The sequence below is a fragment of the Peromyscus californicus genome, unplaced genomic scaffold (genome assembly GCF_007827085.1).
Source record: "Peromyscus californicus insignis strain IS unplaced genomic scaffold, ASM782708v3 Scaffold_17__1_contigs__length_78620276, whole genome shotgun sequence".
NCBI classification, from domain to species: domain Eukaryota; kingdom Metazoa; phylum Chordata; class Mammalia; order Rodentia; family Cricetidae; genus Peromyscus; species Peromyscus californicus.
This window is the reverse complement of record NW_026294469.1, coordinates 72842673-72870301: the sequence shown is the minus strand read 5'-3', so window position 1 is coordinate 72870301 and position 27629 is coordinate 72842673. Positions and strand designations below refer to the sequence as shown.

Here is a 27629-nt window from a genome sequence, read left to right as displayed (position 1 = left end):
ACTGCTGATGCTCCTCTTCCTTCTCCCTCCTGTTCCTGTTCCTCGTCTTCTGCTTTATTCTTTCTCTTCTTCCTTCTCCTTTTCCTGCTCATCTTCCTGCTCTCCTCCTCATCTTCCTCTCCTATCATTATTTTTCCAACTTGGTGGTTGTCTGTGCAAAAGCATTAGTGTTTCACAATGGTAGTGCCTTTAGATAGTGACTTTGTTACTTCAGCAGAATTCCCTACGCTTCCTCACTTTGTTTTCCTGTCCTCTGGGGCACATTCTCGGTGTGAGATGCTGGTGTTGGTTCACTGCTGTAGTTGGTCGTCTGTACTTGCCTGTGTCTTTATGGGCTGCATTGTTCAGGAAAGGAGTGATCACTCCCTGCTCTGCAGAAATTTACATGGTAACCCTACTGGGCAAAGACTTCATCATGTTCATTTCATCTCTCAGTATGTCATTATATCATTATTAAATTATGCTCATTAAAAAGGAGCCTTTTATTCCAAAGAAACTGCCTGTGCATTGGTAGTGTTTTGATAACTTAGAAATTGTTGAAATATTTATTTGCTCATTAGGCTATTTTCCTAGGACTCAAATCTTCTGTTGTTTTATAGTTTTGTATTGTGTTTATTTATAAAGAAGAGTGTTGCTTGTTAGTTGAATTTGAGTATTTCTAGTTCTAGGATGATTTTCTATAAACACTTTAGTATCACAGTTTTGAAGGATAGCGACTGAATAGTTTTTATTACACTGGAATTTAGCTTACTCTTCTTTAAACTCAGATGTGTCTCACCCAGTCTTCCTTTCTCTTGTGTTTCTAGTAAATGTGTTTGTAGTATTTGTTAATTTGACTGGATCACACCAAGGTATCATGTAGAGAAATAAGAATTATTGTTTTATTGTTTTATTAAATGCTCAATGTAAATTGTAAAAAATTTGGAAGTACAGGACATGCTTTGGAAGATGCTACTGTCGTCTTTTTACTCCAGATTCTTTTCTTTTGATAAACAAGAGTTAGATATATAGTTGTGTTCTACCACCTTCCTATTCCTTCCTTTCTCCATGCCAGCAAGAAGCAGTGTCAAATTAGTGTGTCATAGACATTTGTGCATAGAAGCTTCATTTGTCAAATTTTATGCAAATAGTACAACTTTTATTTTTTTAATTTTTAAAAAATAATTTGTTTTATGAGTATGAGTGTTTTGCCAGCATCATATGTGCGTGTGTGTGTGTGTGTGTGTGTGTGTGTGTGTGTGTGTGTGTGTGTACCATGTGTGAGTACCATTTGTGAGCCTGGTACTTGTGTAGGTCAGACAAAGTCATCAGATCCCCTGGAGCTGCAGTTATGGATTTTTGTGAACCACCATGTTGGTCATGGAAACTGAACCCAAGTTCTCTGCAGAGCGGCAAATGCTCTTAATCACTGAGCCATCCTTCCAGCATCTTTTACTTGTTCTTCTTGTAGGTGTACCATTGAGATTTTTAAACCTATGTTGATAAGTATGGCCAAGTTTATTCATTTTCATACCATAATGATAGTCCATTTTATGATTAAACCTAACGCTCCCCTTAAGGCTGTTGAAACTAGAATAGAGGAATTTTTTTAGTATAACTTTATGTATACAAGTATGTCTCAATGGTATATGCCTGACCAGATTCTCCAGTATAAAATTAGGGTTAGAACAAGCTCAATATTAAATTAAGTACTGCTCAAGCATTGCAAGATTATCATGAATGGAACAGATTCAAAACATCAGAAAAAAATAACAGTGGTCTTCTTATCTGTTTTTTGGGGGGTGGGAGTGGGGGTGGGAAGGGAAGTTCAAGACAGGGTTTCTTTGTGTAGCCTTGGCTGTCCTGGAACTCACTCAGTAGACCAGGCTGACCTTGAACTCCTGAGTGCTGGGATTAAAGGAATGTGCCACCACCACTAGGCCTCTTATCTGTTTTATAATGTCAGGTAATAAAGTTGGATTTTCAAGACACTTTTATCTTCATTCAGAAATGGGATGTATGTACATTTTTATTAAGTTTCTAATAATCAAAATCTACTAACTTGGAATTTAAATTTTTAATAGCATTTAAAATTTTAATCTGAAGAAAATGAATCTAAAATTTCTTTTAGAATTCTGACTCTTGTATTTTGGAAAGTTATAGAAGTAATTCAGAGTTCAAATTTCATTTTTGATATAACATTTCTCCTGTTTAGCCATTCAGAACCAAGTAAATGCTCAAAAATTGTATAAGGTCAAAACACATGTAAAGGTTAGTTGCATAACACATTTTAGCTCACACTATTCTTTAACTTTGTACAAGATGCATCCCAATGAGAAATTTAGTTTTTCTTGTATAGCTGATAATGAGACTAGTTAGTATCCCCTGTTCAGTTGAAGTGTTGAAGTGTAGACTTTCCTCTTGGTTCAGTTAACACAAATCACACAGTAGAAACCATTGACAGAAGTCTGTGGGTACACGCCAACCCCTTTCCTTTGCTGTGCTCTCTTGGTGTAGCAGATGGGACCAGAGCCTTCCCCCTATTTCAGCAGGAGAGCTAAGGGAACGTCACACACAGTGCTGAGTAGTGAACAGGCCTCTAGCTGCACCAGAACACTAGAAAAGTGTTTAGGAACCCCTGTTCCATTTCAGCATCATTGTAAGTTTGTACCAATGAGCCCTTAATGGACTTTCAGTTCACTGTTACCCACTACGTCAAGAACTTAATTGCAGATAGTTTTAGCATCGTAGATTTCTCACCTAAGAACTTCAGAGTGCAGATGTATGTTTTCACAGGGATTGCTAAAGGCAATACATTTCTAGTCTGTGTTTGAATTGACTTCCCTTAAATCCCCACGCCACTCCTGCGTTGTCTTTCCACCTTCAGAGGGTGAAGCGGATATAGTCTTTGTCTCCTGTGCTCCTGTACCGCTTCCTTCCTGTTGTAACCTGTGTGTAAGGACCAGTTACTCACCTTTATCCATCTTCCTACTGACTGCCAGTCTACTGCCTCAGTCCTGTATCTCTCCTGTAAGCCCACATAGCAAAGCATCCATGCTTCATTCCGCCCTCTCTAAGCTCTGGTGTGTGGAGGGATTGGGAGGACAGCGGGCTGTGTGTGTGTTGTACCTGTGTGTGCCTTCAGGGCTCTCTCACACCTTTTCCTGCACTTCCTGTTGCTGGCCTTCTCCCTCAGGTATCTCTGTTTCCAGCTGTCATCTGTCTTTCAGTGTCTGAGTGACATGCCCCTCCGATCAGTCCTATCACTTGCTCGCATTTCTTTTCTCTAATGGCTTTTTACATGGAGTTTACTTTTCTGAATGGTTTTTCTCCCTTATCGCCAGATTTTCTTTACACCCAAATCTTCCTCTTTTTCTGATTTCTCTGTACTCTCCAGAGCAGTGTTCATAGAGTAGCAAGATGGCAGGTCTTTGTAAGAGGCTTCCTGAATGCACCCTGCAGTCCTTCAGTTTCAGGTCTGTGCTGCTGAGCAGTTTCTGCTCTCCTGCATGTGCTTCCTGAGGGGTCGACAGAGAGCAAGGGTCCTTCAGAGGCCACCGTCTTCACTGACATTAAGCTGACCTAAAACAAGTCATCCTGGAAAATTTGACACAGAGTTCATGACATTCCAGGAGACAGCAGGCTTCCAAATAGGTCTCAGTCTTTGTAAGTGTAGCCTAGGCTGGCAATGCTTACATTCTTTCATTTGCCCAGTGGCTGAACTTCCTTGTTTTCATAAAGAGGATTGTAGAATGCAGAGTTTCTAGAAAGTCCAGAGGTAGTTTTAGTTCCTTTTTTTAAAAAATCTGGCTTTTGTCCTTTCTGGACAGGCACTGAGCTTTAGTCTAACATTTTTATTATGTATGAATAATAGACAGTGCACATTGAGGTTGTGTAGATGTAATTTTGTTAAATGTACATCATGGTAGATTTAAAACTGAGGGATTTATTTTGTCATTCATAAAGTTGTAATACAGTCTGGAGAAACTATTTGTTAAAGATAGCATCTACTTAACCTCCTTATTTATTTCTTGTAAGAGAAGGTTAGTTCCACAATAAATACATGGAGAAATAAGTAGATAGGGGAATTTATCTTGGAAATAAGATCCCTGTCATGGTTTTGAAATGCTAAATGCGTGAAGACCCGTCAAAGAGATATACGGACATGATATTTTTTGCAGTGCATTTCAAGGTATTTAGTTATATATGTCATTCTCTAGAACGAGTCAGCAATGATCAAATGATACAGTGATTTCACAGTCAGCCGTGTTTGCTGGCCAGACAGTGTCTCCTCACATGTGTGATAGGAGAGAGAAACTAACAGTTGGCTATTGATGAAGCCCCTCAGATATGCTATGCCGTTACTCAAATATTTGGTATTTTTTACTTACTTTACATCTACAACATTACTTTGTAAATGTATGTAGTAAAGAAAGCTGGTGATTTATAACTAGATTCCCAGAGTTTATGGAACTCCAGTGATTTATTAAAGTAATCTGCATTTAACACCAAATTAAAAGGCTGGCTGTTTATAGCTTAGGATTCTTTTCCTCTCCTGACAAAACTTAGGAATTGCTGAAAATCATGGCTAATGACTTTATGTGAAAGTATACGTTTTTCTATGGCCCCATATTGATAATGGACCATTAGAATCTTACGTTTTTCTCCAGACTGCTTGGATCTCTGTTGTCTGGTATAATGTTTATCAGCTTTCTACAATTGTATAATTTTAATTTTAACTTTTAAGAAAAATGTCTTATTTGTTCATTATCCTGAATTAATTTGTTGAGCACTATTGTTCACAGAAATACTTGAGACTCAATTGCATCAGAAATAGGAAGTAAATTTTAGTGATGAATTCATAACTGCTCGTGGAATGGGCAGAGGAGGTATGGACATGCTCATGGCTCTCAGTCTATACCTCTAGGGTACTGGAAGATTTAAAACTGGAGTACAAATTTGAAATATTTTCTTAAAGAGATATTGACTTGCTGTTTTTAGATTTGTTTTTGTACAGGAGGTAATTGTATTTTCTCTTTCTCAGTCTCATTTTAGAAAAATGTGGTTGTAATGTTTAATTTTTGTCTGCTGTCTAAGTTCTGTGCAGGCCTGACCGTGCTTCACTTCTGAGATCAGAGGAGATGGAGCGTGTTTGGAGTAGTATGACTGCAGACTTATTTTTGTCAAAGAAAACTTTTTTATGTACTCATGTCAACAACCCAGAGGGACCTTTCAATCAGTAACCATTTTGTGTGTGGGGGGTCTCCCTTTCACCCCCAGGAGCATGGTAATTCAGGGCTGCCTGTGGGGCTGCTCTCAGGAGTCACTGTTCTAGCAGCCCAGCCGCCCTCCTGGCAGACAGCAGAGCTTGTCTGAGTGCTTGAGTATGGATAGCATTTCATTTAGCCTTTGCTCTGACAGCCCATGCCCTGGATAAGTGGTGTAGGCCTGTACAGGTGAAATCTATTCTCACTTTTGCCTCAGGGGTGACTGGACTGTAACAGAATTTTTCAAACCCGTTGGGCCCAACCGCAAAGCAGAGAATAAATGGCTGAAGTGCCAGGCCTCGACAGAAAAATCAATGCCTGGTTATACAGACATGACAGACCCAGCCTGCAGTTCTCTTTGCAGATGCTGTGTGTGCGCCACACTAGAGGGTTACCACACACTCCATCTGGAGTCATAGATGTGAGTGTGCAGGTCAAATTTATGTTGTTTTTTCTCTCCTTCATGCAGGAAATTTACATGCCACTTATGTGATAGAAGCTTCACCGAGAAGTGGGCCTTGAACAACCACATGAAACTCCACACGGGAGAAAAGCCTTTTAAGTGCACCTGGCCTACATGTCACTACTCATTCCTCACGGCCTCAGCTATGAAAGACCACTACAGGACGCACACAGGTGTGTCACATCCCTTCTTAATGAGGGACTGGGCCAAGGAGGCATGATGGGCTTGAGGAACATGTACTCATATGAGTTGAATGGTTTTCTTGATAGCAACCAGTGTTAAACATGACTTCCTTGCAGAGATCATGGTAATTGTATTTGAAATTAAGGTAATGGGAATTGCACATGAAAATGTTTTTTATTCTTTCTTTTGCAGTGTTGGTTAGAGTGTCTTTAATGTGACAATTTAGTATGAGTTTTGTGTGTGTGTGCATGTGTTTAAGCAGTACAGCTTCAGATTTGACAGCTCATTTCTAGTGTTTATGTTCACACTTAGCTTCATAGATGCCACCCTCATCACACTGGCACATTGTTTTCTTAAAGAGAACTGGTCTTCTATTTCGTTGTAGATATAATCTAAATCCCTAACTTTTAAACATACTGAATCTTAGTTTTATGTACCATTTTCTAAGTAGAAGCTATAGAGTATCTCTCTTTAGGAAAGAATCATTCTTAAAACTCAGAGGCTAATCTGAATTGAATTACTAGGTGTCTTCAGAAAACTGTTTTTAAAAAACTCACATTCACATAAAGTTTGCATGAACACATTAAAAATAATCATGTGTAATATAACTTAGCCATCTGGAGGTTCTGTCTGTGGAGTATGGTTCTGAGGCTGCTCAGCTGGGACCGTTATTAACGCATACCCCATCATATCCTATGGTCAGGTGCTTAGTGTATGATAGGCTTTTCATAATCTTAGTACAGTGGGCCCAATGCTTCATGGTGATCTTCTGTTTGAGTATTCACCTCATATCACTATCTGGTACTGTCAGCTATTCAGTATTTTTGTGGCCTTCTTTCTCTTTGCACTACTCGGAATATAGTCCCTCTAGGAAAAAATAATAAATTTTAATCAGCATTCAGAAACGTTCTTCTGATTGTTGTGAATCCTGTATTATTGTTAGAAATTATAGGTTGAAAGTTCTCCTGAAGCAGTTTGTGGGAAGCCCAGGCCTCCTTAGCTTCCTTGACAAGGGTGTTGACGATTTAAGGTCTCCAGCCTGCCCTGAGAGATCACTTATATCGAACAGCAGATGAAAAGCCAGTGCAGATGTAATTTATCGTCGGCGTTTCCTTCTAAAGAATAATTGTGGAGACTTGGCTGGATCAATACTATGGATTTTTGTTGTTAGGTCTTGTAGTCTGCACCATAATGAGAGATAGGGGACAGTGGCTGTTTTCTAATAGAAAATAAAGGATCGGTTCCGTGTCTTTCTACGTTTGAATGCAAAATGGCACACTTGAAACTAATTCAAGTTGTTATTAAAAGAAGTCTTCCATTAAATCTCTGTTATCATTTAAATATGATACGTTAAAAGAACCCCTTCTTGGTTGAGTAAAGTATCTCATTGAGTTTTTCTTTAATTTCTTTTCTCAAAAAATACTCTTGGCCCACTGTTCAACACTTACCCCCCTCCACTCTATCTCTTAAAAAAAAAAAAAAGCAAGTAAAAATTGAATTTGAAAACAAATCAAGCTACCAAGGTAAATATGACATACAGTACATCTGAGACTACCAGCTTAGATAAACTCCTACACATGGAAAAATCAAGGTTACTAATGTTTCTAGAATCAAATCATCCGGAAAATGAATAATTTAGTCTTTTCATGTGTGTATACCATAAACAGGAAAAGAGTAGACCTTAATGTGTGCAGCATGAACACATGTAGAGAATGTTAAATTCTGCTATTTTCCTCCTGTGTTTGTTAATACATTTGTTTTGCAAGAAAGAAATAGGTCACAAAGATTTTGTAAATGGAAGGATGGCAGCATGCTTATCTAGAATGGGGGATGCTCGCTCTTCCTTAGACATATTTACTCCCCTTCACAGCATGCATGTGCATGTGTGCACAGGGCACAAACACATTTCTGCACTATAGTCCTTATGCCCCTGTGCATGCATAAGAACAGCTGTTTTCTGCACTACATGTAAAACTGGTGAGGCATAAATTGTAGAAAAGAGTTTTACCTCCACATTTAAAAAAAAAATGCTAATATGCTGGGCGGTGGTGGTGCATGCCTTTAGTCCCAGCACTCGGGAGGCAGAGCCAGGCAGATCTCTGTGAGTTCGGAGCCAGCCTGGTCTACGGAGCGAGATCCAGGACAGGCTTCAAAGGTACGCAGAAAAACTCTGTCTTGAAAAAAACAAACAAACGAAAAATGCTAATATTTAGAAACAAATTGGTTTTTTAGTTAAAAAGGGCTACTTCCATGTTATTTAATTGATATTACAGCTAGTTAAAAAGATTTATATTTTAAATTGATTAAATAATTAGATGAGTGGTTATAATTAAACTTTATTCTTCACAGCCCATCTAATCTATTTTTCCTATATGGAAAGAATGATATCAAGGAATCAGTGACCCTCAAAGTAGGATAGTAAGGATAGCAAAAGCATTTTTTTAACTTTGTGTTTTGAATGATATTGGCCATCTGAACATCTCTTTGGAAATAAAAGTGGACACATTCTGTCTAAGGCCTTCCTCTTGTCTTCCTTTAAGTTTGGAAAACTGGAAACACTCTTAAGGGAAGGGCTGCTCTTTAATTGCTACAGTCATTTTTTTGTTTTGTTATTTTAACCTTAGAGATACAGTTATTATTTGCAGATGCATTGCCAACTAAATTTGTTGTGAAACCCCGGACATGCAATATAGCAGGCCTATTATGGGGAACTTGTCACTTTAAAGTTTGAGTGACTGAAGTCAATAAAGATGGATACAAATGATTTTCTTTATTTCTGGGAAAGTCTTTTACAATTTGATTAATTTCTCCATTTTTATTCTGTTTTGCCCTTCATTGTGAGTCTATGGGATGAATTGTCTTGTTGGCTAAATATACTACAGTAGAATGACATGTAGTCCTTATAGACGCTATAGGCCAAGAAGTCAGCATGGGTAAAATGCTTTGCACACTTAGCAAGCCCACGTTTGCCAAACATGCCTTTGATTCTGCAGAAGTTTCCAGTCCAGAGCTATCTCTGAAGATGAGGGATACGAATTTTTATAGATTTTTTTTTTTTTAACCAATCCCTAGACTTCTTTTTTATACCATAAAATTCAAGAAACACAAACAGCGTGTGTCTCCTGGTACTAAGTAACGTGAGTTTCATTTCCTTTGCATCCTCATTCTGTTCAAAGAAACCATTTATTTCAAATTATTAAGTGTAAGGTGATTAAGGAAGATCCTGATAGAATCAAGTAAAACCAATTCAGTGTTCTTAGGTTGTTAAAAAATTCAATATATTTTATTTAAGCAGAGTTCTATATACTGTATATTAACTATTCCAAGCAATCTTTACTCAGCTCAGAAAGGCCAGATGTATGGGAATTGTAAAAAATCAGGATATGCATAAAAACTGTTCAAGTGCATAAAGCAGCCCCATCTGGAAGACATCTACTAGAAATGAAGTTGTACAAAACCATTCCATTGATAATAAAGCTAATTTTTATGGGTCTGACAAGTATGTAATTATGTTCAGTGGTGCTTTTCAGATTTTATCACAGTCAATAAACCGCAGTGGTAATTTCATTCCCATTTGACATATTTACATGGAAACATTTGATTGGAGGAATTAGTAACCCTGAAAGGCTTGATAGATATGTTTTAATGATCTGTGACCTCCGCAGTCCCTCATCTGTTTATTGTTGCAACAGGCGAGAAGTCGTTTCTCTGTGACCTCTGCGGCTTTGCCGGTGGAACCCGGCACGCCCTCACCAAACACCGCCGGCAGCACACAGGTCAGTATTGAGTCTGCTCCTGGCTTCTCTCTACAGACATGAGGCAAGGTGTTAGATACCCAAGCACTGTTGGCCTCATATTTTGCTCTCCTCGTTATTCCTGGTTTTTGCAAATGAAAACTTCTATAGGCCTTATATACCTCACAAATATATAGATATTAGATTGTCTCTTGTTATATGCTTAAAAAGTAGTCATCTGTATATTTAAGGCTCCAGATATCCTCATGAACTTTATCTTAAGTGGATAAAAAAATCTGACCCGACCAGATATTTGAGGCTGTTTGATAGCTGTTTGCAAAGCTCTGTCTTACCCTCATGCCTGGGTCCTGGAAAGCCCGTGTTGGGCCCTCTCTGTTCTCTCCCTATGTCATACTGCCCTACCCATTGCCTACTTGCTTATACCCCTTCCATCCCTTTGCCTGTCTCCTATATTTATCAATCAGTCTGTAAGTCTGTGTGATGGGGAGTCCATGCTGTTGCAGTTATTCTTGATGTTAAGAGAGAGTAACAACAAAGACACAACATGAGAAATAAATATGGACGTGGAGGATAGCCTATCCCATGTTATTCATTTTTCATGATACAGGAAAAGAAAGTGGTCTCAAAAACAGTCATTCTGATAATTCTAAATAACATGTGTCTAGGATAGTACTGTCTCAGGACAATTTTCTTTTATAATATCAGTAGAACCACTTTTTTCTGCCATCAAGACTTTATTAATGAAGTTCATATGGTAACCAAACTGGTAGCTAAATATGATACTTTCCTTTATGGACCATGGGGACAGTTGAGTTTTACAGTCACAGTCCATGTGGGGTGAAATTCATAGATCCACCCTTGAGTCAGGAGAGAAACATCCTGAGGGTATGGCCCCTGGTAGGATTCCACCCATGCTCCAGCAGATGGGCTCATACACATGAGCAACTCTAACTGAACTTAGGAGGTTATTTAAAAAAACAAAAGACATAAAGTTGGAGTAGAACATGTTAGGATGCTATGTGGGAATTCGGGAAAAGTGGAGAGTATATATGGTCCTACTGCATTTATTACGTGAATTAAATTCTTGAGAATAAAGAAGAAAATTTAAATATATTACTTATAGACCATTGGAATTCTTGAAATGCCATGTTATACAGATACAGGCAGCTTCACTTCTCAATATAATATTTTCAGGATCAATGAAAATGAATCCTATTCATTGCTTTTAAATCTTGAGCTTATTGGGATGAAATTTCCATAGGGTAATAGACATTAAAATGAAGGTAAATTTTCGATTTCTGACATGTTGAAAGTATAACTTTAAAAAACATAAACCACTTGTACATTCATTATATAATTCCTATGTAAGAATTCGATATAAGTAAACTGTGTGGTTACCAGCTGTTCTTGTATGGCAGATGGAGAGAGAGTTGGATATATATGTAGAAACTATGTGGTCATACGGTGTTTTATTCATGTTTTGAGCTCATTGGTAATTCAAAGTTCTGTGATTTCCATGGCATTTCTGCCTTCCTGTCCCATCCCATGTGGCTCTAGGGGATAGCAGACCCCCTTGTGACACCCCTCCAGCAGCAGTGTCCCCTTGCCCTGCAGTGGAAGCCATAATGCTACGATCGCAGACGTTCCAGGTGATGGATCGATCAGGAAGCCTGCATCGAGCCGGCACAACTTTATATTTTATGTCAGGTCCAGAGGCTCCTTATTACTTTGCTATTAACTTTATACCATATAGGACAATGTCTCAGAGACAGAGGTATCTGTCTTTCTGGCATTTATCTGCCTCTGTGGCACAAATCAAACATGATTCTTTAATACCAAAGTCAGTTCTTAAGAGACTTGGCTCCACAAACAGCTCAGTCCAACTCAGTCTAGGCACTTAGCTTTTATGTTGGACTTAAAATGTTTAAGCAACGCACACCTTTTTCCCCAAGGCTAGACTTGATGGTACATTTGAAATCTATATTTCTTTGATGTGTCTGTCTTGACATGGTTTACCTTTTTACCACAGTGTCCAGGCAAATTACAAGCGGTTCAGAAAGGGATAGGTATCCAAAGTGTTCCACATGGCGTAAATAATTCCTGACTGAAATGCAGGCTGTCTCGGGGCTGACACGAAGCATCTTCCATTCTGAGATTTACTTTTATCACCTGTCAGAGACCCTTGATTCAAGGGCACAGGCACCAATCCTCACGTGCAGTTGAAGACCTGGCCAGCTTAATAACCACCAGTCCACCCTCAGGAATGTGAAGTGTGATTTCCAGGAGATGGGGTTGGCCAGTCTGACAGATGGTTGACACACAAAAAGACAGGGCACTATGGCAACAAGCTGTCCTGGTATCTCTGTTTTTTCTCCTTTCCTATCAGTAAGGCCTTAGAGGCAAAGTGTTTCTTACTGGGTATTTTGGGCAAGATTAATGCTTGTAAAAGAAAGCACTTATGAAATGAAAACAACAGCCCAGTAGGGTAAGTTCTGCTGCACAGGGAAAACTGCTAAGTGTGGTTACAAGAGCAACAGAAATTCTCCTTGTTCTACCCTCTGGTTTTCAGTACTGTTGCATAGACTGGCCTTGAGTTTATGGACCCTTGTGATGCCTTTTCACTCCCCCACCCAAGTAGCTGGGACTGCAGTGTTGTCTGGGGTTTAAACTGGTGTGTGTCTAAGTCCCTGTTGACTTATCCTTGTCAGTGAATAATTACTGTATTAACTCAGTTAACTCTGGCTTCAGAATGATAGACAAGTCAGTAGTAGTATTCCCATCAGTACTTTTAACAAGACCTCTTCAGGAAAGGAGGATCTCTCACAAAGCCCCGCCCCTAGACAAAGAACTAAGGCAACTAAGGACTGCTGGGAGAAAAAGAATTGGTCTTCCCCAGAGATGAGCTCCCTGAGTGTCCAACACCAAGGGATTAGCCTCATACTCAGACACATTCTCTCTCTCTCTCTCTCTCTCTCTCTCTCTCTCTCTCTCTCTCTCTCTCTTTCTCTCTCTCTCTCTCTCTCTCTCTCTCTCTCTCTCTCTCTCTCTCTCTCTCTCTCAATAATTAATAATTAAAGAAAAAGAGGCCATGCATTTGAGAGGCATGGTGAGGGCATGAGAGAGGTTGGGAGAGGTTGGCAGGAAGAAAGAGAGGAGAGAAATAATGTGATTATATTTTAGTTTTTAAAAATTGGGAAAAACTCTAACACAGCAGGCATATACATCACATTTAGACTGCTTTCTATTCTCAAACAATTATCAAATATTTTATAAATTGAAATTCTTATTTCAAACTTTTAAGATTTCCTTTGACTCTTCACAGTTTGGGTGTTTGGATTAACCTTTTTGCTATGTAGTAATACTGATAAACATGAAGGTATGTTTTTCTCTACTGTATTTTTCCTGAACAAATTACTCATTTCCTTGTGTGTGTGTGTGTGTGTGTGTGTGTGTGTGTGTGTGTGTGTGTGTTTACTTGTATATGTATATAATGTATATATGCATGACATTAGTACCAATCAATAGAACTAATATTGCTAAGACTTAGGCTTCTGCCACATTGAGCCCTGCAAACTCCTTCTTTCGTAAATCAGTAAAACTAACTCAAAATTCTTGTAAAAATACAAAAGTGTGAAATAATCAAGCAAGGTTGAGAAAGAACAGAGTTCCTGGCCTCCAGGCCAGACTTACAATAGTCAGAGCGATCAGATATTAGCATTAAGGTAGATGGATTCATCAGTGAAACAAAATCAAAATATATCCCTATGTTATCAGTTGATTTTTAAAAGGAAATTTAGATAGTTTAAACCATTCAGCTTATAATATTAGATTAACTGGGTATTTATATTCAGTAAAATGAACTTTAAGACATACTTCATATTGTATACAAAATTAACTCAGAATTGCACAATCTAAACTGTATATAAATTCTATAAAAAATATATGTGACTTTGGGTTTTATTATTATGGTAATAGCATGCTTTACAAATGAACAAATAAATGAAAATTATAAATTAATAAGTTAAAAGCTCTATATAAAAGTAATCATTAATGGCAGTGAGAAGGAAATGACTCACAGACTAGATGAAAATATGTTAAGATCACAAATGTCATCAGGATTTCTTTTTTCTTTTTTTTTTTTGTTTTTGTTTTTGTTTTTGTTTTTGTTTTTTTTTTGTTTTTGTTTTTTGAGACAGGGTTTCTCTTGTGTAGCTTTGCGCCTTTTCCTGGAACTCACTTGGTAGCCCAGGCTGGCCTCGAACTCACAGAGATCCGCCTGGCTCTGCCTCCCGAGTGCTGGGATTAAAGGCGTGCGCCACCACCGCCCGGCTGTCATCAGGATTTCTATCTAGAGCATAACAGAACTCTCAAAATGCCACTGAGTAAGCAAATAGCAAATTAGTAAAGAAGTCAGATGGTTTCAGTAGATAACTCACTAAAGGGTATGAAGTAATGGCCATTAAACTTCACATGGGAAGATGTCGCTGTCCATTGGGAAATGCAGGATTAAAGCACTGACCACATCAGATTATGGACACTCTGGTATGCAGTTAAGAAAATGTAAAGTGGTGGATGGTTTCAGAAAATACTTTGTATCCACCCCAGGATAAATTCATACTGCCATACCACTTTTGGAAATTTACCCAAGACAAAAGGAAACATATATCCATGCAATGCCCAAGAAATAGGCTTGCCTGTTGTTGAGAGTTTATTCCAAATTCACTTGTGGTAGCAAAAAAAAAAAAAAAAAAAAAAAAAAAAAGAAAAGAAAACTCAGATGTCCTTCAGTTAGATCAGTGATTATCAACCTTCCTAATGCTGTGACCCTTTAATACAGTTCCTCATGTTGTGGTGACCATCAACCATAAAATTATTTTGTTGCTACTTCATAACTCTAATTTTCCTACTGCTATGAATCATAATGTAAATCTTTGATATGCAGGATATCTGATATGCGACCTTCTGGGGTTTGCGATCCGCATGTTGAGAACCACTGAATTAGAAACAGAAGCAGGCCATGATATAATCAATATAGTCCCCAAGGGGAAAATAATTTATGTCCTAGCATTGTAGCTGAATCAAAAAACAGTAACTGTGTGTAGTAAAAGATATCCCCCACAAAATATACTGTATATTCTCATTATATAAAATTCTAGAAAATAATGATTATCATATAATAGAAGAAACCAGGTAAGATTTGGGCTTCCAACAATCAGGGGTATGTATGGCAGGTCAAGGAATCCTTTATGGGCAAATCATGTTCATTATCTTAATTTTGTTGGTGGTTTCATCAATTGAAAAAACTAGGTTTATGTACTATAAAATTGCCAATGACACCCTTTTGAAATACTGTGTGTTTCACATACAGATGATATCAAATTAGATAGATAACCAGCATGTGTTTGCTGCTGCTTTCTTTTCATGTATACTGCACATTGGCATTGATGTTCAATTAAAAGTGCTGTTTTTAGTGTACAAATTCAGCTCTGAAAATAAGCGTAATATTTAGTCTTATGCTTCTGTGTAGTTATTTATCTATTTCCAGGAGTAGAATATTCTTCAATTAAATTTAAACAGGTAATATTACTTTCCATTAGACATACAATATGGATATTGTATATCATTCCTTGTGTTAAATCAAGCCCCGCACTGTGATGAGCGTACGTTATTATTAGGAGTGCTTTTGTGTGTCCTTGTGTCTGCATCTGTGTGTGTTTTGTCAGTCATTTTAATCGTGTTGTCTACTGTGCCTTAAGTTGTTTGACCAAAGGTTTAGGAATGAAGAACATAGAGTGACTTTAGACCTGTTTTAAAGATGAAATTTATCTTAAAGAGAAAAGTCTTTTTAAATAAACATTCTCTTATTCTGCTTTGTAGATGCTCTTTGATTTTTTTTTTAAACTGGAGTAAATCAAATACAATGATTTCTAGATAAGATCTACAACATAGTAGCTTTCCGTCCTCCTCATTACGTGTGTAAACCACCAGTTAGTGCTGTGTACGACCTGTCTGCCTACTGACCCAGCTTGTGGTGAGAGACACTTCGGTGCCGCTCTCCTCTCTAGGCAAGGCTGTGGCTCTTGTGTCTCAGCAATGGTCGCTCGGGTCTCTGCTCAGGGTGCTCTTTCTCTTATTTTTCTGTCATTGCGATCTTTACAGTTATCCTGCATTTTGGTGGTATTATCCTCTTGGTCTTTCTCAGGTGGTCTGACAGTTAGCAAGTGAGATGGGGTAAAACCAGGATTCCAGTCCATCTGGCTTCACCCAGCCACACCTCTCTGCTTCCAGGGAGATAAATACCGTCAAGCAGGATGTGTGGGTATAAGTTAAATATTTGTACAACAATGTGTGAGGCCATGTAAGAAGACTGACATAATGTAGAATAGGTATCTTTACCAGGTCACTTTGGGGCAAACGTACATTAATAAGTATCTTTAATACTCTAATAATACTTTCAATTATTATTGAAAGGATAAGTATTGACTCAGGAACCCCAAGACCAAGTTGTCAACACAAAGGAGATTTTTTTTTTAACCCAAAGGGACAGAGAGCAGGGAATAAGAGACAAAGTCAGGAGATAGAGGGGAAGGGAGCCAGGAAGAGGAGGTAGGGGAATTGTCCTGGAGGACAAAGGACTGCCTCTGGGTAGAGAGGAGACAGCCGTGGCCCATAGGAAAATGGAGGTTTATAAAGGTACAAGGGGAAACTCCGCATTAGGATGGGGTGTTTAATTTTAATTGGGCATGTTAATTAGGTGAAGCAAAGGGGCCTTTTGATTGCTGGATTTCAGTAGTTGGGTAACTGGACCTTGGTAGTCAGGAGGAGGCCAAACAAGGGAATAGACCTTGGTGGCTACCTTTAGGAATGTAATCTAACATTTTTTAGCACAGCAGAGGGAATGGGGGAGAAGGGCAAGGCCTGCCAAAGCCCTTCAGTTATTATTCAGACTGATGAGAAGGTTCAGTAGGTGTAGGTGCTAGCCACCAAGCCCACGTGGTAGACAGAGAGAGTTGCTCCTGAGAAGTTATCCCTTGTGGACAGGCACTTACACACATAAACACATGTTCCCAGACACGTACACAGAAAGGAAGGAACTTTCCTTCAGTTTTAAATAGATGAGTATATGTAGAATACTGTCATGAAAAGCTAGAAAATAAGAAGTACCACGTGGGCTCATTGAAACATAACATTCATGTGTTGTAGATGTAGGATTGCCTGGTAAAGAACCTGTTGCCGACCTTGTCACCTGTATGAGGAGCACAGGAGTGAGGTGTTCACTGTTTCATCCTTGTCAGTAGAAATGCCATGTAACATACACACGCTTGCTGGCTACCACAAAATAGGGGAAAGTCACAGGTAAAATGGTGTTATAATTATTAACTTAACCAGCAATATCATGATAATCATTTGTAAATAAAATTATTATGTCATTATTAGCATTATTTTACTCTTTGTACTTAGATTTTTTATTTGGCATGCATTTTATGCTTCTAGCACATTTCTATTCAAAGAGCAAAGTTGCATCCAAAGTATATAACCTATAGTTTTGATAAAAGTTGTACTTAAAAAAAATAGGTTCACATTTCTAAGCTATTCCAGTGATATTAAAACATTTTTTTCAGTGGCTGGGTTGTATTGTTTCAAAGTTGAATTTATATTCATTGAAATTAAGTAGCGCTGAGTCAGTTGCTCATCAAGCATTGTAGCAAGTGAAATGGGAAACTGTCTGAGTGAGTGTGGAGGAGAAGGTAAAGGAGACCACCAGTTGGATGAGCTCCATACTTTGTCACAGGCTAGCCCTGAGGCTCCACTTTTGTCCACCCTGGCCCTGTCGATTTAGGATTTATTTGCACATCTTAGCATAGAGTTAACAATGCATCATTTGTTCTTTGGAGGCTTCGTATCTTCTACCCCATAGTTATAATTCCTTTTGCTTCTAACACTTATTGCAGTAATGGCTTCAATTCATTTTTCTTCATAATTAATGCTAGAAATTTTTTATTTTGCATCTTATATCCAACTTTATGTCTGTTGTGTGATTGGCCATGTTTTTAACTTCACTGAGGTTTTTGGAATGGCTCTCATGTATCATGGCTTATAAAATTATTCCAGAGTCCTAGTCTCTACTTATAACCTAGAGTCCTGTTTGTACAGTATATTATGTCCCTTGCTAATGGCCAATTTTAAAAAAGTCAGTAATATCCTCTAGCTTTCCTAAATTTCTGGAATCTATCAAATAATATTTGTAATGTTTTATAGATATAAGCTTTTTATGTGTTAATACTAAGCTTGAACACTTTATTTCCAATTAATATTCATTTTTTAATATTTTTAATATTCATAATATGTTTCTTGTTACAGGAGAAAAGCCTTTCAAATGCGATGAGTGTAACTTTGCCTCTACAACCCAGTCACACTTGACTCGTCATAAGCGTGTGCACACTGGAGAGAAGCCCTACAGGTGCCCTTGGTGTGACTACAGGTAATGAGATCAGAAGCGCCGCCATAATCAGTTGGAACCTGGCAGAACTTAGCTATTCCAATCTGTTTTAGTATACTCTAATGGCGGTGCACGTTAGGCAAGGTATGTAATTCCTAATCTCAGTCAAGTTTTAAAAAACAGACATTTCTCAGAGCGGTCTTAGCTTCACTGTAAAACTGAGAAGGCAAGTGATAGATTTTCTTAATGTACCCCTTTCGTTCCACGGAGAACTCCTTCATTTGCCCCTCGATTCTGTATTATATTTGGCCAACCACACTGATGCCTTTATAGCACAGCCCTTATTTACATAGGGTGTTGTGTGTGTGGACACACTGATGATGGCGTACTTCCACACGATAAAGTTGTATACAGACTTCTGTTTTTATAATCGTAATGCTTAGGTTTATAATCTTTTTTCCCATATTTTGGGTATTTATTTCATTGCTCACATTTAGAGTCTATGGGGAGCAATCCACTGTTGAACAAGTCTGTGGTACGACCTTGACTTGGAGCGAAAGCATTTGTTTGACAGTGAAGATGGTGTAAGACGTGCTTTCTGCCTTTTACAGTGCGATTTCACCACTAGTCCTTGAGTCTTTTATAGCACTGACTGGAGAGGTAAATAAAGCAGCCTTGGGGGAACGTAGAAAAGGACGTTTCTGGGCCCAGACCTAGTCCCGAATCTCAGGTGTGCTTGACGAGGCGTCTCGGTGTCGGTTTGCACGGTGCCTATTCCAAGAGGAGGTGGCAGTTGCTTTTTAGTGCTGAAAGCATTTTGGAGATCTGTTCAGTTCACTCCCTGGCATCTGTGGCGACTGAGAGGTGCTAGCGAGGTGCATGGAGAGAGGCATGGTGACAGTAGAATGGGAAATAGAGCTTGTGGCCAGGTCAAGCTGCCTGAGAAGAGGAACATGAGCTTGACCTCTTTGGCAGTCTGTGATAGATGGACTATAGGCAACTGAGTGGTACCTGTGTTAGTGAAAGGATTCCCCCTCGGGCTGAAGCTTTCCACTCTGACTGCCACACACCACCTATACCATGATACAGAAATACAAAGTCCCCTTCTATTGAGTATTAGGATATCTGTATTGAACTTGGAGATTTCTTCAAAAAGCAGATTTTTGTGTGACTGTGGAGGTAACCTGTGCATTTGGCAAATATATTGCCACAATCTCGATCATCATCCACATTATTGCATTAATTTTTATGTGAAAGGTCATTGAATAGAACAGAGATATTACAGATATATTTCATTCATTAATTATTTATTCATTCAACATTTTATGGTCTCTGTCTACACATAACACTAGAGTGGTATTTCTTGGAAGTTTGGGGAAATGGTGATCTAATTAGAGGTAGCCCTAGAAATTCTCATCTCCTGATGAATATGTGGCCTGTTAAAAAACATTTTCAAGCCTATTTAACCTTATTGCAGAGCTTATACCATAGCTGTGTTACCTGTAAAGGAGAAACACAGTCAGAAAATGATAAAAAAAAAGTTCCTTCCTACACCTTGCTTTTTATTAAAGCTTTAGTTTATACCCTGTGCATAATGCTTTTGTTCTTATTTTAGAGGAGTTATTTCTTTCTTTGAGTATCAATTTTCATTCTCATTTTTAAACACTTTGTAGCTACCTTACTGTACCAGCAATCCTTCTCGGAATTGTAGTTTTCACATTATTTTAAGTGGTAGAGGTGTTTCAAATGAGACGGTATACAAAGATCCATATAAATTGACGGAAGTGGTACTCATTCATAACAAACACAGCGTAAATCGGTAATGTTCATTCACTATAGCTTAAGAGAAAGCATGACACAGCAAGGAGCTTGCTGTGGGGAAGCTCTCTGTGCCATTCTTGGGTAGCCACAGCACCCAGGTTAAGTCTTCACTGTGGCCTGCTCACAGCAGAGCGATGTGAGGAAGCTCAAGCTGTAAGGATTCAGGTTCAGCACAGCTACATCATTCACGAGATACTGCTTATTAATGTGCCTGCTTTATTGGATCCTTGTGGACCTTAGCTTTCACACACAGTGAGGTTGTCTAATCCGACTTGTTAAACCCTTCCCAGTTACAGCTACTTCTTGCTTAGGAAAGTATTGCTCTAGTGGAGACACTGGGCGTTCTACTTGTGCAGGCCATCTTGTGGCTGGCTGTTCATGTTCTCCTAAAACCTCTGGTTGGCCTGGAACACAGTGACTACTTAGTGTATGTTCTTTAAGGAGATGAAAGCCTGGGAACATTTGTCTGGAGGTGGAAGCTCTGAGAAATACAAAGAAAGTATTTCTAGCGGGTATGTGGGCAAGAATTGGGAAGAAGAAACCAAACTGCAATACAGTGGGTCAAATGGTGGGTGCACTGTGGAGTGGAGGGACTGTCAAGAGGTCACAAATGTCCTAGCTCCCATGGCTGGACTTGTTCCCATGCTCAGGCCCTGTGCATATCTGTCTCGTTTCTGTGCACACACATATGCTCAGACATACACATACACACATGGGCACACACATACTCAGACATAAACATATACACACTATTAATAAATACATCATTTTTGAAAAGATGATACCGTTTATAATAGCACCCAGGAACCCAAATATCTAGACATTGCTTTAAAAAACTCTAAAACATTTGCTATAAGTGCCATAAAACATTTTTCTTATATTACTGAGCATCAAAACAAGGGCTTTAGGTAAACTCCCCACCACAAAATTTCATTCTCAGCTGATAAAACATTTTTTAAAAAATAATATACAAATAAGTCATGATACATAATACCATTTTCATAAATGGGAAGCAAGTTTACTAATAATGTTAATTGTCTTCAGAATAACTTACATATTAAGTATGTTTTCAATTGTTTTCCCCCATGGAATTTGGTAGGATGAGTATAATATTATTTACTTTATTTTAAACTTTATGATAAAAAATTGCAAGTAATAATAAAATCCACATACCAAAATTAACCAGACGCAAAGATACAACTCAGTGAACTTCTATACAATTAAGAGTGACCATTTACAACAGGAGTGGTGGAGCCTCACATTGGATTTTATTCTTTTTTTTTGTTTGTTTTTGTTTTTGTTTTGTTTTTCGAGACAGGGTTTCTCTGTGTAGCTTTGCGCCTTTCCTGGGACTCACTTGGTAGCCCAGGCTGGCCTCGAACTCACAGAGATCCGCCTGGCTCTGCCTCCCGAGTGCTGGGATTAAAGGCGTGCGCCACCACCGCCCGGCTGGATTTTATTCTTTTAATACCAAATATATTTTTATACACCTACCCACTACACACACACACACACCAGAACAGAGTTAGAATTAGATAAACATTTATTATTTTTTTTTCTTAAGTATATGGAAAGGGGGCCCAGGCCAGTACAGTTAAGAGCAAGGCTTCTTAAGCTTTTTCCACTTATAACCAGTTTTGCCCAAGTATAATACTGAGTTCGGGATGTATGTGTATATTAAATTAGTATACAGATCACATTTTACTGATTAATATATATTAAAAGATATTTTAAAGAAATTTTTGTTATACACATATTTCTACATTAAGAAAAGAGCAATTTGCATCCTAACGAGAGATGTGCTTATTAATTTTTATATACATAAATAATATTGCTTGGATGACACTGCTGCATGGGGAGCATCTTCAGTGTTTTTCGGAATTGATCATATTCTGACCTTATAGACTTCAATACTCATAGCACCACCCTACACAGATACATAGTGCAGAATGGAAAAGAATGTTGAGGCCTACTTTGGAAATTATTGGAAATTTTTCCCAACCCAAAATTCATTCAACATGTTTAATGCAATTTTAGTCAGTAATTCAAACAGCTATTTGTAAAAATCAAACATTCTAAGACTTTATAATGCAAAGATACACTAATTTAATATTTTCATGTCTAGGACTGATAGTAGGAAAATATTAAGTCTTTTTTATAACTAAACCGTTATGTTTTTATGATAGTTTAAAAAAAGTGTATGGACAGTAAAAACCCTCTGTGTAAACATACAATGGTCTTAAATTCAACATGAGGCATTTGAAATCTCTGGTTGCCTGAAGCAAAGGCATGTGGAGTACTAAGCATGCCTCTTGTGCGTTCAACAGCATGGTTGCCATGATGTCATAAGATGTCACTTGGGCAAGTGTGCCAGAAATACCTGTGCTCCACTGTGATTTTGACTTTGATTTTCTGTGTGTGTGTGTGTGTGTGTGTGTGTGTGTGTGTGTGTGTGTGTGTGTTTGTGTCAGTGTGGGCAGAGTTACCGGTGTTCAAAACCTTTTACCATTATCAGACTTTTGTGATTCATTAATTCCACAGCGTAAGAAGCTGGGACCTAGGCAAAGCTTGGCATGTGTATTTATGTAGTAAACCTAATGCATTCATTTTTATATTTTAAAAAGAACAATTTTATTTCACCTTTCATTCGTAGCTTGATATTCAGAATGTTAAGTACAGCTCCCTTGTCCTGCACATTATACTGTGTTGAAATTTTGTTTATAATCCATGTCCAGATTGAATCTTAAGAACTTCCTACAATACTTAGAAATTATTAAATCCAAAGTAAATTCTCTTATAATTGCTTCAAAATGCCTCACTTGAAAATCACTCTCCTGTAACATGATTGTAACACTTGTGTGACCCCAAGACACACTGACGTATAATGATCAATATATTATTTTATATGTGTATATTATTTTATATTATATATCATATATATGTCATATTATTTTACACCTGTGCTCCTTTCAGAAGTTTTTTCTGAAAGTAATAGTCTTACTTCAAAGTCTTGTTGTATGCTAGTGACTAAAATAAATTTTTAGATTTTAGGATGAAAGTTTTTGACAATACTAGAGCAAAGTTTATCATTTGAATCTTTTTATATTATCATCGTCACACTTTGGTATATTCATGATACTTGTATGCATAGATATATTTCCACATACTTCTGATTTCCTTGGTTTGAAAGAATGTTGGACCTTTTGCTAAGGTTAAGGTCATAGTATGTGTCCCGTGTGCAACTTGTCTCATACCACAGCACCCCCAATTCACAGGAGCTCATTGGTGCCCGCCGGCGCTGTCCTGTTGCATCTTGTGAGGCTCTGTGATCAGGAGTAGATAGCGTTCTCTTTGGCATGTCATCAAGGCCTGTAAATTAATACCCAGGGCACTTTGATCCACCAAGTCAGTTTTTCAAATATTTCCTGTCCTTGGTAAAGGTTGATTTTGTGTTTATGTAAAACATTTGTATGATTTTATTTTCTGAAAGTAAATGGTTTGAAGGTTTTTTATTCACTCAAAATCTTTAGCCTTCTGTGTGCTGTGGTTGGCTTTTACCAGTAAACAATTTCATTAATACTGAAAGAGTTAGCAGATATATTAAGGCACGAATGAACTGTAGAAATTTGAGCAGATTTTTTTATTTTCTTAATGAGAAAAAGCAGAAAGAATACGATAGTATTGCTATCCGCAGACACATAGGAAATGCCTCCTTCCTCGTGATACATTTCTGTGTGTGTTTGATGGGCATAGTGATCACAGCAGGATGTTCACATATCTCCAGAAAGATGCATATGTTTATCTTTTCCCTCCACAATATCCTATTACTCAGCTATTTAAATACTTTTCCTGTGTATATTCTATATGCAAAACTGTTCTGTCTTCTGCTCTTCTTGCCAATATTAGCTATTATTTGCAAGGAAGTTAACCATCATTAGAAATTGAAATATTATTTAAATTGTATTTGAAAATATATTTCTTATTTTATAAATTGAACATTAACACACTAATACTACTAGTTAAAATTATTCATGAAAAATATTAGTGCGGATTTGTTTACAAAAGAATTTTATAATTGGTGTTTTGAACCTGGGGCTATTTTTCAAGTTTGCATTATTAATTTAGGCAATGACATCTCATTCTATTTATATGTAAACATGGACCCCTTTCTGTTGCTTTTCCTGTCTAAAATATCCAGAAGTCTAATCCATTACACATCAGCGTATTCCATCATAACTTCATAACTTTTTAGCATTAATTACTCCACATTATAATTTCAAAGCCTAAATTTAGACACATAGCACACAATCCTACTGTATTATTTATGTAGCAAAATCTTAGATTTGTTTTTACACAAAAATGAAACAGTCTTAACATTTTTCTTCATCTTTTTTCCTTTTGTTCTGTGTTGTCATCTCTATATTAACAAGAGACAGCCCGACCTTTCCTGGGGCAGAGTATAGTTTTTAATAATATAAAATCTCTACTTGCCCATCAGATTTGTGACTGAGTGGTTTCTATTTCGCTTCTGATATTGGCTTGAATATGAGCGTAGGTGCATATACTGAAGTGCCTACTGCTGAGTTGTTTGTTTGTTTTTTGGTGGAGCTTACAGTCCTATAGAATTTTCTTTTGTTTCGGTAAGATTTATGTGGGAGATATGGGCAGATAGTACACTAAACACTACAACAGCAGATGGAACTCATCCTACTACACTATTCAAAGTGGCAAGGGGAGTCTTAAGTACTTTAAGTCTTACTTATTAAATTGCAGAAAACAAATTTAAAACCATTTCATTGTGTACCTATTATTGAACTTGAAATATCCTCAAGGTTTCACTTAAGTTTTCCTCAAAATTTACCTGTCTTGGCTCCACTAAACTTAGCTGTGCCTTGCTCTGTAAAATAGTTCTTAGTATTTTAATTCATGCACAGATTTTTTTTAAATTCACAGCATGAAAGTATTCCCCAGTAGAAATAATTGTATCTCATGATGCTAGGCAATAAATTCTAAATTCTACAATTTCCATCTCACATTAACAACTCACCATTGTTTTGCTAAACTCCAGGAATTAATTCTACATTTTGTCTTCTTGCTTGATGACTGATTTAACACTCAGTCAGGATTTTCTGGAGATGTGGTTATCACATTAGTTTCCTGTCTCAAGAGCATCTTTCTTTCTGGCATGAGGAAGAAGTGAAGGACAGTTGATGGCCCATCCTCACTAACAGAGCTGCATCTCCACTAGCAGGTGTCTCCTGTGCACTCTAGGTTCTCTGTCCTTTCTCGTCTGACTCTACTTAGCTTTTCCAGGCGGCATATGGCCCAAGTGCTAGGGCTTGGCTGCTGCTCAAAGTGTTTGGAGTCTATGCTTATACTAACAACTTCGGGGATAAGTATTTTTAGCTTAGCGGAATTTTGTCTTACTTTTAATTATAACTTGACATGTTTGGGAAGTTTTAAGATACTTAACCAAATCCTTAGAGTTATGATCTTCCACTTGAAATTTTATTTTTATTTCTGATATATGCATTTCTATAAAATGTGTCAATTGCAAACATGTTTTTAGGTCATGGATGATAACACTCATTTAGGAACAGTGTTACTACACATAATTAAATATAAGACAAATGTTTATGGCACTGTGTCGTTACCAGTTCAGCATACAGCAGGATTCATTGTTCTTGTCTGGGATTTGTGTCTGCAGCATCCTGAGTTAGGGAGACAGAGTCCACAGGGGGTAATTTTCTCCTTTTGGATCATCTCCTGAGATGGTTCCTATTTTCCTTCCCATGGCTTCCTGTGCTGCTCGGCTTTACCTCTGAATAGTAAGAGAGGGAAAAAATGGTTGTATAGAAGAGAAAGAAATGAAATTAGACATGTGAAATGAATCGAGCAATTTCTTTTCAAATAACTCTGGATTAGCATTAAATATTTTAATTTAATTTTATCAAACTATAAAAGTCATAAAAATTATAAAATGAAAATATCTGGCATTAATATTAGATACAATATACATTTAAAACTATTTGTTTACTTTCACTAATTAAAAGTAGTTCTTCCTCTTCAGATCACAAGAAACTTTGAGTCAAACTTTTTTGTCTTAAGTAACACTCTGCTGCTTCTCTGTCCTCCCTGAGTTTCCTCCACCCCCTTTGCTCTGTTGGCTGCTCCTCTTGATGGTTCAGACTTTCGGTGATGGAGCCTCATACATTATTCTGAAAGACCAAAAGCCTAGGTTGGGCTCATAGTTTTGATAAGGTAATGGTGAGTGCATGGCTTCCTTCAAAGTCTGGATTTCTTCTAGAAAACATGCATCAGTCAGACCGTGAGTAGTTCCCTCCTCTTTGGAGATGGCCCTTGCGTGCTTACCACCTGCACAGTTCTGCCCTTCACAGGCAGGTGTCAGTGTAGTGAAGAAATGCTGCTTCAGTCGTCTCTAGCATTTGTCTGACTGAGTGCTAGTTCTGTGTGGGTAGAAGCTTCTGGTAAGTGTCACTGAAATTTTCTTAGGTGTTCCCTCACAGAATGAAGCCAACGTCCCTAACTTTATCCATCCAGAAATGGTCTCGAAGGTTGCACGTGTGGAAGTCTTGACTTGCCTTTCTGTCAACTGTGTCTCTCATTCACAGAGAGTGAGTTCACCTTGTGGGAAGCAGCTCCTGCTCGTCTCCGTCCCGTGCATCCATGTCGCTGTTCTGGTTGTGTTTTAGTTGGACTGCGTTGTCTCTCCTGTTTTGTTTGACATTGCCTTCACACACAGCTTGTCTTACTCACACTTCACTGCCTTTGCTGTAACACACAAACCTATAGATAGACTTGAAATTATTTGTATCACCCTGGCAGGCTATGTGCTGTTTCAGCCCATAATTTATCCCTTCACTTTGGTTAATATTGATACTTTTATTCCAAAAATGTCATAAATATTAACAACTGATCCATGGAATCATAGTAGACGCTGTAGCATTAAGAATTACAAATTGTTTTTTCTCTTTAAATGAAGCCAGTCTTCCTGGCCCCCGTCTGTTCACCGGCACAGGTGAGGGTTGTGCTTACTGATGCAGCTAAAGAGGCACTGAGATCACAGGTTAATTAGAAGAGCCATCGCCATCACAAAGTGACCACACACTCCCTCTGCTGTCTCTTAAAGTAGAATCGAGATAAACATGTTTATTTAACCTGCTGTTGTTGAATCCCAATTTCAGTCATTAATAGAGGGCCAAAGCTATCTTTAGGGATGGTCTTTCTACAAGGAATTACTATGGACAGTCCCTGGGGTGGTAGTTAGATATATCTGTATGTATTGTGATAGGGAGCAAGGCCTTAGAGATGAAAAAAATAGAAAATATTTTTGGGGCAATAGTCTCTTGCATAATAATTTATTCCTCAGACACCAGGGTTATTATCACACAACAAAACACTTTCCCATGTCACTGTCTCTATCCCCAGCAGTTAGAAGAAAGTTCATGCCACAAAGCTTGTTAGGCACATACTTGTAACTCCATGGAGGAGCTATCATCAGCCAATAGAGTATTGTATGTATCATCACTCTGGCATTCAAAAAATAGCGACTTTGATGGGTCTTAAAAATTGATAAGTTTTTACTAGTTCATTCAGAATTCTAGGATTCCAAATGTATCATTCTGTTCTCATCCCCTTTGTTTGAACATATTCTGAAATAGTGTCTCTCTGGGACCTACATGAGCATCATGGGAAAAACA

General features: G+C 37.9%; 1 protein-coding gene across 3 annotated transcripts in view; it reads left to right on the top strand.

Moving 5' to 3' along the window:
- The window catches only part of Znf407 (zinc finger protein 407), a 426208-nt gene that overhangs the window by 248077 nt on the left and 150502 nt on the right, over window positions 1-27629 (top strand). For all 3 annotated transcript variants that reach the window (XM_052742699.1, XM_052742697.1, XM_052742698.1), the window contains 3 exons: window positions 5716-5882; window positions 9585-9668; window positions 18009-18129. In XM_052742699.1, coding sequence (XP_052598659.1) covers window positions 5716-5882; window positions 9585-9668; window positions 18009-18129 — 372 coding nt within the window. The remainder of the gene's footprint in view (window positions 1-5715; window positions 5883-9584; window positions 9669-18008; window positions 18130-27629) is intronic.